The sequence below is a fragment of the Clinocottus analis genome, unplaced genomic scaffold, assembly GCF_023055335.1.
Source record: "Clinocottus analis isolate CAN_PGR_092001 unplaced genomic scaffold, fCliAna1.0.p SCAF_2, whole genome shotgun sequence".
In the NCBI taxonomy this organism is placed as follows: domain Eukaryota; kingdom Metazoa; phylum Chordata; class Actinopteri; order Perciformes; family Cottidae; genus Clinocottus; species Clinocottus analis.
The window spans coordinates 338143-351740 of record NW_027175931.1 but is presented as its reverse complement, the minus strand read 5'-3'; the positions used below and the strand labels follow the sequence as shown (position 1 = coordinate 351740).

The following is a 13598-nucleotide window of genomic DNA, read 5'->3' as shown; positions in this document are numbered from 1 at the left end:
AAATATGAAAAGTCATAGCCATTGTGTCCTTCAGTACAGATTGAAGAAAATAGAATAATAAAAAGTTTAATAAAGATTTGAAGAACAGTAGTTGAAACGCTTCAGCGTTCCAACTAATATCGCTTCAGCAGGTAGGTAGATAGACAGACCAGTAGGTATAAACAGGGAAGTAGATAGGTATACAGGTAAGTAGGTAGGTAGACAAACTTGAGGTACATAACATCAAATACTAATAGTTATTTTTATAAAATCTCGGGAATTAATCTGTTTTACACTAACGAGGGTTGGTGTACAGATGTCAAAGTGTTAATAAAACCATCCAGCCCTCACATAGAAACCCTCTTCATGGCCTGTAAAACGTTTTTGTCACCTCAGGAGTTTTCCTCATTAATTCTGGTCGGTGTTTCCATAAAGCAGCTTTGTCAGGTCAAGGAGGAGGCCGACCGGAGAGGGGACAGGATCCTGTATAACCAGGCCAGAAACACATTGAACCTGTTTCTTGATCACAGTCCGAACATCGTTTAAAATCTGAGCCCAGAAGGACTCTAAATATATGCTTCTAACAATCTATTTTACATTTTTAATGCAGTAGCAATTAAATGACAATGCACTAACCCTAACCTTTCTAAAATGATAAAATATCCTACCAATATAACCACTATCTTTCTTTTGGGTCAGAGTGCAGAACTGAAGCTAAGAGAGAGTAGCTTGTTTTCAATGAGACCTGGTCTGATCAACTAGTTTGGCCTTAAAGAAATCTCAGCAATCTGGTGACAAACTTGTCACAAACTGTGAAGTAGACAGATCCTTTTACACAATTTCCACATATTCATTTTGACAAAGTTATTTACGATTGTCCAGGAAACCTTTTCAAATGTCATGATAGCCCCAAACTTTGCAGGCTCCGATCATTGTTGATCAACATGTAGCTTTTTGAAAAAAAGAAATTAATCTAAAAAGTATGATGATTTAGAAAATGATCGGGGGGATAAGAAGTAATGCGGATTTGTTTCATGTGAGTGTTTTAGTTTCTAATCTCTCAGTAATACATTCATCCATCTGCCTGAGAAACAAGAAAACATTCTCTTTCCTGTGGTCACTAAACAGGATCCTAAACGTTGCTGTGTTTCCATTAGTAACCATGGGGACAGCAGAGCGTCCTCCCATGATGCATTGCGTGAGTGCTAATTGGCCTGTTGGTGAAGCTGGCTGGAGCCTCCAGAGCGTCTACGTGTCCACAGAATCCTCTGGAGTTCGACCTTGTGTTGCTTTCAGATGGAAATAGTTGCTGATGAAGCACCTCTGGGACTCATTACTGTCAAACGATACAGTAAACATGAGAGTCCCCTCCGTCCTCATGTCCACCACAACAACGGCGACAAACAGAGCTTTGACCTGCAAAGGACCTCTAGCTGCTTAATGTAATGTCTCACTGTTGTGGTCCTGGTGGTCTTGAGTTCCTTTAGTTCTGGCCTCTTGTCTCCTTCAGAGAGTAGAGTCAACAACCACACGCCTAAAACCCCCCACTCCATGAATGACCTCCACCTGGCAAACCAGCTGAACGAGTGCAACTGTCAGTTTGAAAGACAATGGGACAGTCCTGAACCCATCCCTCATGATCCCATCCCCCAGCTTCCCCTCCCCCAGCTCAGCATGGGGCCATACCTAACAACCACCCTTCTCAGCATCCAACTTACCGATGACAGGCCCAGTGCCCTGACATCAGTGGTCATTAAGTCTTGGGAGCACCTTGTCCTGACCCACCTCAAAAATGAGTCCATCCTCTGCTCCTCCATCAGCATCTGGTATGCTGCAGCCACTGCCAAGGACAAGGCAGACTGCTTCCTATTACCCTCTCAACAGAGTGGATCTGCAATCTGCCTACCCTTCATGACTTGTTTACCTCCAGGACACAAACTGTTGGAGTCCCTTCCTTCTGAAAAGAGGCTGCTCTTCATCAGGACCAAGACCCCACGCCACAACAACAGTTTCTTCCCATCAGCAATTGGGTTCATGAACTCCATCCATCCATCCATTTTCTGTCGCTTATCCGGGGTCGGGTCGCGGTGGCAGCACACCCAGCAGACCGACCCAGGCTTCCCTCTCACCCGCAACATTCTGCGGGACCCCGAGACGTTCCCAGGCCAGCCGAGAGATATAATCCCTCCAGAGTGTCTTGGGTCTTCCCCGGGGCCTCTTCCCAGTTGGACGTGCCTGAAAAACCTCTAATGGGAAGCGTCCAGGAGGCATCCGGATGAGATGCCCGAACCACCTCAGCTGACTCCTTACAATACGGAGGAGTAGCGGCTCGACTCCAAGCTCCCTCCTGATGTCCGAGCTCCTTTCCCTATCTCTAAGGCTGAGCCCGGCCACCCTACGGAGGAAGCTCATTTCGGCCGCTTGTATCCGCGACCTCGTTCTTTCGGTCATGACCCAGAGTTTGTGACCATAGGTGAGGGTTGGAACGTAGACCGACCAGTAAATGGAGAGCTTCGCCTTCCGACTCAGCTCCCTCTTCACCAAGACGGATCGGTACAGCGCCTGTTTTACTGCTGCAGACGCACCGATCCGCCTGTCCATCTCCCGCTCCACCTTACCCTCACTCGTGAACAAGACCCCGAGGTACTTGAACTCCTTCACTTGGGGCAGGCACTTTGTCCCCACCTGGAGGGAACAAGCCACCGGTTTCCGGCAGAGAACCATGGCCTCGGATTAGAGGTGCTAACTCATCCCTGCCGCTTCACACTCAGCTGCAAAACGCCCCAGCGAATGCTGGAGGTCACGGTCCGAGGAAGCAAACAGGACCACATCATCTGCAAACAGCAGAAAGGCGATCCCGAGGCCCCCGAACCGGATTTCCTCCGTCCCCCGGCTGCGCCTAGAAATCCTGTCCATGAAAGTCACAAACAGGACCGGTGATAAAGGGCAGCCCTGGCGGAGGCCAACACCCACTGGGAACGTGTCCGACTTAATACCGAAGATACGGACACAACTCCTACTGCTGGCGTACAGAGACCGGATAGCCCGTGCCAACGGATCCGGCACCCCGTACTCCCGCAGCACCCCCCACAAAAGCCCCCGAGGGACCCGGTCGAAAGCCTTCTCCAAGTCCACAAAGCACATGTAGACTGGTTGGGCAAACTCCCAAGATCTCTCCAGTAGTCTTGCTAGGGTAAAGAGCTGGTCCACTGTTCCACGACCGGGACAGAATCCGCACTGATCCTCTTGAATCCGAGCTTCGACAAGCGGTCGGAGTCTCCTTTCCAGCACCCTGGCAAAAGCTTTTCCCGGGAGGCTGAGCAGTGTGATACCACGATACTTCGAGCACACTCTCCGGTCCCCCTTCTTGAAGATGGGAACCACCACCCCGGTCTGCCGGTCCATGGGCACTGTTCCCGACCCGCATGCGACACTGAAAAGGTGTGTCAGCCAAGACAGCCCAGCAATGTCCAGCGCTTTCAGCATCTCAGGGCGGATTTCATCCACCCCCGGCGCCTTGCCACCAAGGAGCTCTTTATCTACCTTAGTGACATTTGCCAGGGATATGGGTGCACCCACCCCAAGGTCTTCAGGCGCTGCCCCCTCCCCAGGGGACATGTTAGCCGGGTTTAGGAGTTCCTCAAAGTGCTCTTTCCACCGTCCGACGATGTCCCCAGTCCGAGTCAGCAGTTCCTCTCCCCCGCTGAGAACAGCCTGTGGTAGACCCTGCTTTCCCTTCCTGATCTGTTGGATGGTTTGCCAGAACCTTTTTGAGGCCAACCGAAAGTCCTTCTCCATGGCCTCCCCGAACTCTTCCCATGCCCGAGTTTTAGCATCCGTGACCACCGCAGCTGCAGCCCTCTTGGCCTGCCGGTACCCGTCAGCTGCTCCAGGAGACCCCTGGGCCAACCAGGCCCAAAAGGCCTCCTTCTTCAGCTTGACGGCTTCCCTCATCCCCGGTGTCCACCACCGGGTTCTCGGGTTGCCGCCGCAGCACCGACGACCTTCCGACCACAGCTCCTGTTAGCCGTGTCCACAATAGAGGCTTTGAACAAGGTCCACTCGGATTCCACGTCCCCAACCTCCCTCTGGATGTGTGAGTTCTTCCGGAGTGGAAGACCTCCCGGCAGGATCCTCAGCCAGACGTTCCCAGTTCACCCTCACAACACGTTTGGGCTTGCCAGGTCTTTCCTGTCGTCTCCCACTCCATCTGATCCAACTCACCACCAAGTGGTGGTCAGTTGACAACTCTGCTCCTCTCTTCATCCGAGTGGCTGCAGTTAAGTTGATACGATTACAAAGTCGCTCATCGATCTTCGGCCTAAGGTTTTCTGGTACCAAGTACAGTTATGAACCACCTTATGCTCGAACATGGTGTTTGTTGTGGCCAAACCGTGGCTAGCACAGAAGTCCAACAACGGAACACCGTTCGGGTTCAGATCGGGCAAGCCGTTCCTCCCAATCACCCCCCGCCAGGTTCCACGTCCTTAGAGCTAATCCATGCTGCCGGCGATCGGCTCGCCCAGGTCCTCTGCCTGGCCAGCCGCCCGGTCTGCAATGCACCCAACCCCGATGATCCTCTCCGCGGGTGGTGAATCCAGGAAGTTAACTTTTAATTGTTTTTTTTGTTTCGCATATTTTATTGCATATGCATATTTTTTAAGATGTCTTAAAAGTAGAAGTGTTTATCATGCACATTCACTTTACCAAATTCCTTGTATGAGTAAGTTACTGGCAATAAACTGTTCTGATTCTAACTCTAAACTGTTCTGATTGGCTCATAACCAACAACAACCCACAGCACTTTAGGACACCGGTCTCCTGGTTGTATGTTTTGTATTATGTGAGTATGCACCTCCTCTTACATTTTTTGCATGAATTAAACATGAGTCTGAATTGGTCATAAGGACGTCACTCTGCTGCTGCAGGTGTCTTTAAGTCTGAAAGAAGCCAAAACAAAGTTCACATCAGAGAGATTCACAGCCGGACTGCAGATGGTAAAATCTCAAACTTACACAATGTCAATAAGGTTTTTTTGTCATTTCTGAACTGAGCGTTGTATTGACTTTGAAATGGTACGTTTGGGGTTGTTTGAAAATCATTCTGTCTATTTCAATGAGTGTGTTCTGTGCTGTCATGCCGAGCTCTGTTCATGTGTGTTTCATGATTCAGCTGCACATGGTGCCGAACAAGCAGACATTTAAAACAGACACCTTATAATACAGAAACTACTCAGAGAAACCTGTTGTTTTGTGTTCAGAAGAGTTACGATGATGAACTTCACACAGGTTCCTTATTTCACGCTTGCTGCCTACGTTGACTCTGGGCTCTTTAAATATGTATGTTTCATGATTATTATGTTTTTATATGTTGTAATTGTTTTTTCCAATGTGTTGCTCATTGTGGTTATCTGTGTGAACAGAAGCTTACATGAACCTATGTACCTGTTTCTGTGCAGCCTGTTTGTAAATGAACTGTTTGGTAGTACAGGGTTGTTTCCATTCCTTCTGGTTCAGATCCTCTCTGACATTCACACAGTTTCTCCTCCACTTTGTTTCCTGCAGATATTCTCTCTTTATACCTATTGCAGTATAGAATTTACTAACTTGGCCGTTATGTCTTATGACAGATATCTTGCTATCTGTTATCCTCTGCAATATAAGACACTTATGACCCAGAAAAAGATAGCCATACTCATTGCTCTAACATGGTTATACCCTTTCATTGCAATCACTGTTTTGTTGTCATTATCTGTCCCTTTACAGCTGTGTGGGAACGTCATTAACAAAGTTTATTGTGACAATTATTATGTTGTTAATCTGGCCTGTTATGACACAACAGTCAATAACATCTATGGACTGACTTACACAACTTCATTAATTTGTGCTGTTGTTTTAATCTTCTACTCGTACGTGAGGATTCTTAGAGTTTGTTTCTCTGGTTGTAAGCAGACCAGACAGAAAGCTGTCAGTACCTGCACACCTCACCTCGCTTCCCTGCTCAACTTCTCCTCTGGAGCTTGTTTTGAAATAATACAAAGCAGATTTAATATGAACGGTGTTCCCAACATTTTGCGTATTTTTTTATCCTTGTACTTTTTCATGTGCCCGCCGCTCTTCAACCCTTTAATGTACGGACTGAATCTTTCTAAAATACGTACTTCATGTAAAAATCTGATTTCAAATGTGAGCTTTTATTTTTAGCAGCCTACTGTATATAGACCAGTGTATTGTTCTGTGCAGTGTGTTTAAAGAACAAGTACATAAGTCAGACTGGTTTTGCTTTTGTTAACACAGACACGTGATGTCCTCAGTTTTAGAAACTGGAGGTTAAGACAGAGATCACATCTTTGTCACGCTGGTGAAGGCACATTTGTCACATTTCAAGGCACTACATGTGTGAGTCCTCCTGCTTTGTTCACTTTGCTTTTCCTGATTCCACCAGCTTAAGTCCATTAACAGGCCGATTGGTGGCCCGGGCACATTTGGGTCAAAGACCCAAATAACGTCAGCACATCTTTGTAGAAGTTCACCACTACACAGTACTGCTACCACTAGTAGTACTAGTACTACTTGCACCTCCATCTTTCCACAGTTGCAAGGACTCACAACACAGAGCAGAGACATGTGGGAGGACACTGGTTTCTTGAGAAGTCCTATGAATAACCTAAAATTCTGCATGTATCACATTTGGGTCTCTTCGGTCAACATTTACATCACAGGGATAATGTTGTGAAGCGGCTTCTCGTCTCAGTTCGTCTCGGCCTTTGTGATCAGGAAAATGAGGGCTGTGCCTCATGTGCTTGGTCTGGCTGCACTGGTCACAGGTCCTTCATCGGATTATTCCTTTAGTGCTACAAGGCTCCTTTCTATATCAAAAAGCCAAATAAAAGCATTTGTTTGTCATCTATTTATTCATATTTCCTTTTGGCGTAGCTTATCTTTCTTTATTTGTCATTTACAATGATATGACTGATTCTAAAATTCATATTGCTAAATTAAAAAAAGCCAAATAAAATATCTACATGTCCATTTCTTCCTAACTGCACAGCTCACAATACTGTCCAGTGTGCAAAGCATTATTTCTTCATCGTTTATTACAATATTATTTCAGTTGCTATTTAAACAGCACAGATCTGATACTAGGTTGAGGTGAACATCATGTTATTCAATTGTGCCTAAGATCAGCATTGTTAAACATACATGTCCAGTCAGCAAAAAAGCCTCTGATTCGTCAACACTCTGCCTAATGCATCATGGGATACATCTTGTCAGTAGGCTTATATCTAACAACTGAGAAGCTAACGACAACAATTCCTTTCAGCAAAGATAAATGGATAAATATCTACAGAAGACAAGGCAACAATTACGCAATCCGTCTGTCTTGCACTAATCATATTGGGTCTCTGTACACTGTGACAAACATTACCTGGTGGCATGGAGGCTCAGCTAACCTTTACCTACATACCAGAGACGCACTCCTTGCGCTTCGCTCTGCCAGATCAATTCCCATGGATCTCTGATTTCCAATGTGAGCTCCTAGTATTAGCAGCCTATTCTGTTTCAGGGCATCTCAAGCAAAGCAGAGTGTAACTTTATTATAGAAGACACATTTCAAGGCACTACATGTGTGAGTCCTCCTGCTTTGTTCACTTTGCTTTTCCTGCTTCCACCAGCTTCAGTCCATTAACAGGCCGATTGGTGGCCCGGGCACATTTGGGTCAAAGATAACGTCAGCACATCTTTGTAGAAGTTCACTACTACTACACAGTACTAAGACTACTAGTAGTACCAGTAATACTTGCACCTCCATCTCTACACAGTTGCAAGGATTTAAAACACACACTGGTCACAGGTCCTTCATCCTGTTATTCATTCAGGGCCACAAGGTTCCTTTTCTTCTGAGGTCACTTCCTGCGAATTTCTGTCAAGAAGCAAATAAACTAAACTAAATACAAATGTATACAAAAAACTGAACTGGAGAACATCAAAGGCATTTATTGCAATCAATTGCTGGATATCTTAAAGATATCTTTTATCGTTTAAAGATATCTTTAAAAAATTCAATATTTTTTTTACATATTTGTGTAGCTTTATTGTATGTATTCTTACCAGTAGCAGATCAAAACTACATCAGGTTTTGTTTTTTTTAAATAAAGTAATAACGTTAAAATTCAGTTAATTTAATTAAGTTCAACGTCTTTGTTTGGCCCTCCACAACGGTGCCAATGTCTCATGTGGCCCCTTGGGGAACTTAATTGCCCACCCCTGATTTAGGCTGACATGTTCTTCATGTCTCAGCCAAGTTTCAGACGACACAATAACCCAATGTGATCGTCTGATATTAATTAATTTACACATTTAATTATCCTGTTGTGTTGCACTGTTGCAAAAGTGGTGTTAACCTTTATGAGCTTATTTTTTATAACTCCTCTTTTGTTTGATTACATTAAATTAAGTAGCCGTGGAACAGACACAGAATGGATATCTGTCGTAAGACATAACGGCTAAGTTGAAATATTCAACAGCTCCACAAGAGTGAACACAGAAAAACTGCACGAAACAAAGTGTAGTGAGTGAGTTTAATTACACGTTGGGAGGCAGTTAGAGGGAATTTTCGCTCTCATCAGGAAACATTATAAATACCTGACTGATGCTTGCTTTCGCCCACGGGGTAGGTAGATTTGATTTTGTTCGTTTTGGGTTAAAAATGGTGGAAATAGTTGATTTTTGTGAGACTGGGGGGAGTTATTAGACAGGTGCACAAAAGAGCAGCTAATAAAAATAGCAAAGGAATATGACATGGTGGTAAGCGGCTGAAAGACACAGTGAGGAGTGTGTTGAAAGCACGGTTGTTGGAGATGGAGCTTCTTACAGGCGGTCAGGGCTCCGCCGTCTGGGTCAGCCAGTGGCCGAACGATTGAGCAGCAGAAGGAACCGCTGACGGTAAGGTGGACCTGGGTGGTTCTTTGCTACGCCAGCGGAAGAATCCTTTGACATTTTGGGTAACCTGCGATTATTGCCGAAATTCAACGAAAGGGACCGGAAATGTTTTTTTCTCTGTTCGAGCATGTGGTGGACGCAAGGAAGTGGCCTGAGTCAGCTCTCTTGTTAATGATTTAGTGAGCGCTGACCGGTCCGTCACAGGAGGCCTGTGAAGCATCGTTGGAGTTGAAGAGTACTGACTATGCGGTCGTCAAGACGGCGGTGTTGAGGGCTTACGAGTTGGTGCCTGAGGCGTATCGTCAGCGGTTTCGGTCGTGAAGAAAAGGAGATAAGCAAACCCACCTGGAGTTTGCCCGTGAGGTGACAGCTCTATTTGCACGCTGATGTTCGGCGTTTAAGGTGGAGAGTTTTGACGACCTATGTAACTTGATGGTGTTGCAGCAATTTAAGAATTCTACTACTGCGAAGGCGGCTGCAATAGCCGATGATTATGTTTTAACGCACCGGCGTGACATCGCGGAGTTCCAGGCTCATCAGTCCAGTTTGGGGGATGGCGTCGATGTCGGTGGGGTTATCCTTCTTTCCAACCGGATGTATCTCGGGAAAGTGGTCGTAGCATGCGTGGACCAGATAGAGTCTGCAGCTTTTGTCTTAAAGAAGGCCATTGGAGAGCAGAGTATTATGCTCTTAAGGCGAGACAGGGGCAGAATGGGGCTGCAGGCCAGGCAGAACCCACTTGTCTGGCCGTGACTATGCCCAGCAGGTCTACGGTGGGTGAACGGGGTCAGAGGCGGCAGCGAAAGACTTGGCTCGGCGAGGTTGATTCGTTTTGGCCTTTTGTGTCTGATGGCTGGGTCTCTCTGCTGGGAAGTGACGTGTCAGTGCCATTTAAGATACTGCGTGACACAGCGGCAGTTAGCTCCTTCATCCAGGCTTCAGTGTTGTCGTTCTCACAAGAGACACTGGGGGGTCGGTTCCAGTACTGGAGATCGGAACGAACGTGTTACAGGTCCCACTGCACACTATGAGGTTACAGCCTGGCCTGTTTCAGGGTAAAGTGAAGGTGGGCGTGCACTCGGCTCTACCAATTGAGGGGATCACGTTTATTTTGGTGAATGGGGTGGCGGGAGGGCGTGTTTGGGCTGACGTCCCACCGCCTCCAGCTGTGGTTTCCGCGGTTCTGCCCGGAAGATGGTGACCGGATGAAAATCAGTAAACTTCCCGGGGGTTTTTGCCACTTGCGGCGTAACAAACGCCAGGACGAAGTGCAACCTGGGTGGCAGTTTCATTGGGGACCCGAGTGTCCAGGTTGTGTCCCCGTTTACAGTCAGGGAGTCGGCGTCGACAAGGGTCAAGAGAAGAAAGAAAAGGAGGAAAAGGAAAAGATGACCGGGGTCAGTGTAGGATAGGTGGTGTTTATTTCTCAGTAGAGAGAAAAGAAAAGGACCAGCGTCAATTTAGGTTGATTTTGTTTTCCTCTGTAAGAAAAAAAAGCAAAATAAGTGTAGTTTGGTTTAGAAGGAAGGGGAAGGTGACCAGTGTCCAGTCCGAAATGTGCTTTCCTCTGTAAGAAAAAAAGGGGAAAGTAAGTTATTTCAGGTGTTTTCTCTGTGGGGTTAGAAGCAGTTGGAGGTATGTTGGTTGGTAGTTCTAGGGGTGGGAACCAGTTTCTATGGGGGTGGGGGGTGACGGCCCTCTAGGTTAGGCAGGGCCGTGTGTGTGTGTTTATATGTGTAGGTGTGCGGGTGTGTATGGGTGTGTCTTACAGGTGCGGGCCGGTCCTAATCACGGTGACTGGGATCAGCTGGCCAGAGTCGCCGGAGGGGATAAGAGTATCGTCTGCTCCAGCGTTTGGGGGCGGCTGAAACTCCGGGCGAGCACGTTACCTGCCATGTTACCTGAATAAAGTGTTTTGTATGTCGACTACAGCCCGCTTGTCTCCCTTCAGTGTTGCGACCCAACAGCCGCGACACTGTCATCTACTCACGCATATATTTCACAACTCTTTCGGTGTGAACACATCATGAGTAAACGTTTTATTTTCTGTTTCCATTGTACTTTTGATTTAGTCAGATTCAGTCCGTACATTAAAGGGTTGAAGAGCGGAGGGCAGATGAAAAAGTACAACGATACAAAAATACGCAAAATGTTGGGAACACCGTTCATATTAAATCTGCTCTGTAATATTTCAAAACAAGCCCCAAAGGAGAAGTTGAGCAGAGAAGCGAGGTGAGGTGTGCAGGTACTGACAGCTTTCTGTCTGGTCTGCTTACAACCAGAGAAACAAACTCTAAGAATCCTCACGTACGAGTAGAAGATTAAAAGAACAACAAAAACTAATGAAGTCGTGTAAGTCAGTCCATAGATGTTATTGACTGTCGTGTCATAACAGGCCAGATTAACAACATAATAATTGTCACAATAAACTTTGTTAATGACGTTCCCACACAGCTGTAAAGGGACAGATAATGACAACAAAACAGTGATTGCAATGAAAGGGTATAACCATGTTAGAGCAATGAGTACGGCTATCTTTTTCTGGGTCATAAGTGTGTTATATTGCAGAGGATAACAGATAGCAAGATATCTGTCATAAGACATAACGGCCAAGTTAGTAAATTCTATACTGCCATAGGTATAAAGAGAGAATATCTGCAGGAAACAAAGTGGAGGAGAAACCGTGTGAATGTCAGAGAGGATCTGAACCAGAAGGAATGGAAACAACCCTGTACTACCATACAGTTCATTTACAAACAGACTGCAGAGAAACAGGTACATAGGTTCATGTAAGCTTCTGTTCACACAGATAACCACAATGAGCAACACATTGGAAAAAACAATTACAACATATAAAAACATAATAATCATGAAACATACATATTTAAAGAGCCCAGAGTCAACGTAGGCAGCAAGCGTGAAATAAGGAACCTGTGTGAAGTTCATCATCGTAACTCTTCTGAACACAAAACAACAGGTTTCTCTGAGTAGTTTCTGTATTATAAGGTGTCTGTTTTAAATGTCTGCTTGTTCGGCACCATGTGCAGCTGAAACATGAAACACACATGAACAGAGCTCGGCATGACAGCACAGAACACACTCATTAAAATAGACAGAATGATTTTCAAACAACCCCAAACGTACCATTTCAAAGTCAATACAACGCTCAGTTCAGAAATGACAAAAAAACCTTATTGACATTGTGTAAGTTTGAGATTTTACCATCTGCAGTCCGGCTGTGAATCTCTCTGATGTGAACTTTGTTTTGACTTCTTTCAGACTTAAAGACACCTGCAGCAGCAGAGTGACGTCCTTATGACCAATTCAGACTCATGTTTAATTCATGCAAAAAATGTAAGAGGAGGTGCATACTCACATAATACAAAACATACAACCAGGAGACCAATTAGCCAATTAGAACCGTTTATTGCCAATAACTTACACATACAAGGAATTTGGTAAAGTGAATGTGCATAACAATAAACACTTCTACTTTAAGACATCTTAAAAAATATACATATGCAATAAAATATGGGAAACAAAAAAAATGATTAAAAGTTGATGAACCCAATTGCCGATGGGAAGAAAGTGTTGTTGTGGCGTGGGGTCTTGGTCCTGATGAAGAGCAGCCTCTTTTCAGAAGGAAGGGACTCCAACAGTTTGTGTCCTGAAGGCAAACAAGTCATGGAAGGTAGGCAGATTGCAGATCCACTCTGCTGAGAGGATAACAGGAGGCAGTCTGCCTTGTCCTTGGCAGTGGCTGCAGCATACCAGATGCTGATGGAGGAGCAGAGGATGGACTCACTTTTGAGGTGGGTCAGGACAAGGTGCTCCCAAGACTTAATGACCACTGATGTCAGGGCACTGGGCCTGTCATCGGTAAGTTGGATGCTGAGAAGGGTGGTTGTTAGGCATGAGCCCATGCTGAGCTGGGGGATGGGATCATGGGGGATGGGATCATGGGGGATGGGTTCAGGACTGTCCCATTGTCTTTCAAACTGACAGTTGCACTCGTTCAGCTGTTTTGCCAGGTGGAGGTCATTCATGGAGTGGGGGGGTTTAGGCCTGTGGTTGGTGATCTGTCGGAGACTCTCCATAAAGAAGCAAAGTCACTTTCTGAGAGCTGCTGTTGCAGTTTCTCAAAGTGTGGCCGTTTAACATCTCTCACCGCCTTGCTAAATTTGTATTTTGAGTCCTTGTCCCCATTCCTAAACGCTTGTTCCTTCATCAACCAGAAGTGATATAGGAAGTCTTATTCTCCTCTACTCTTTGAAGGAGGCAAGAGTCATTTGGACCGAGGGATAAGAGTTAGGGTTGCGGAGGCATACACTCTTACGAGGGTTATTTTGACAACGGGCTGCATATATACAAATATACACTCACATACACACACACTCGTAAACAGGTTATTTTGACCCAGAGGACCGCGGAAGGATGTGGACATAAAGTCTTGGTCATTTTAACGCTGTGTTTCGGGGGATGTTGACCTGTACGCAGGTCATTTTGGCCCGAGGACAACGGGAGGGTTTGATTTTACTTCAGTTTACTTAATTTCCCTTTGGTTTAATTGGAGGAATCCTCAACTTCTTTAGTTTATTTTATGAGATGTCTAATTCACTTTAATTTACCTATTTGACTTGTGGTTGTTGCAGTTTCTCAGAGTACAGTTATTTAACA

The 13598-nt window shown here is 45.6% G+C and overlaps 2 protein-coding genes across 2 annotated transcripts; one reads left to right on the top strand and one right to left on the bottom strand.

Moving 5' to 3' along the window:
- Window positions 1–5249: 5249 nt before the first annotated feature.
- Window positions 5250–6484, top strand: LOC137791083 (olfactory receptor 52E4-like). The gene is made up of 2 exons (XM_068585789.1): window positions 5250–6135; window positions 6441–6484. Exons 1-2 carry the CDS (start codon window positions 5250–5252, stop codon window positions 6482–6484), a joined length of 930 nt encoding a protein of 309 aa, XP_068441890.1.
- A 2375-nt stretch (window positions 6485–8859) lies between these two features.
- Window positions 8860–11870, bottom strand: LOC137791082 (olfactory receptor 4B13-like). Its single transcript, XM_068585788.1, has 2 exons — window positions 10983–11870; window positions 8860–8988 (listed from the first exon to the last, which is right to left on the bottom strand). Exons 1-2 carry the CDS (start codon window positions 11868–11870, stop codon window positions 8860–8862), a joined length of 1017 nt encoding a protein of 338 aa, XP_068441889.1.
- Between the last annotated feature and the right edge of the window lie 1728 nt (window positions 11871–13598).

Coding starts and splice junctions, on each gene's coding strand:
- LOC137791083 (XM_068585789.1), top strand. CDS start 5,250: ATGATGAACTTCACACAGGTTCCTTATTTCACGCTTGCTGCCTACGTT. Junction 6,136..6,440: donor ACTGAATCTTTCTAAAATAC/GTACTTCATGTA, acceptor GTCCATTAACAG/GCCGATTGGTGGCCCGGGCA.
- LOC137791082 (XM_068585788.1), bottom strand. CDS start 11,870: ATGATGAACTTCACACAGGTTCCTTATTTCACGCTTGCTGCCTACGTT. Junction 8,989..10,982: donor TGAATCTGACTAAATCAAAA/GTACAATGGAAA, acceptor CAATAATCGCAG/GTTACCCAAAATGTCAAAGG.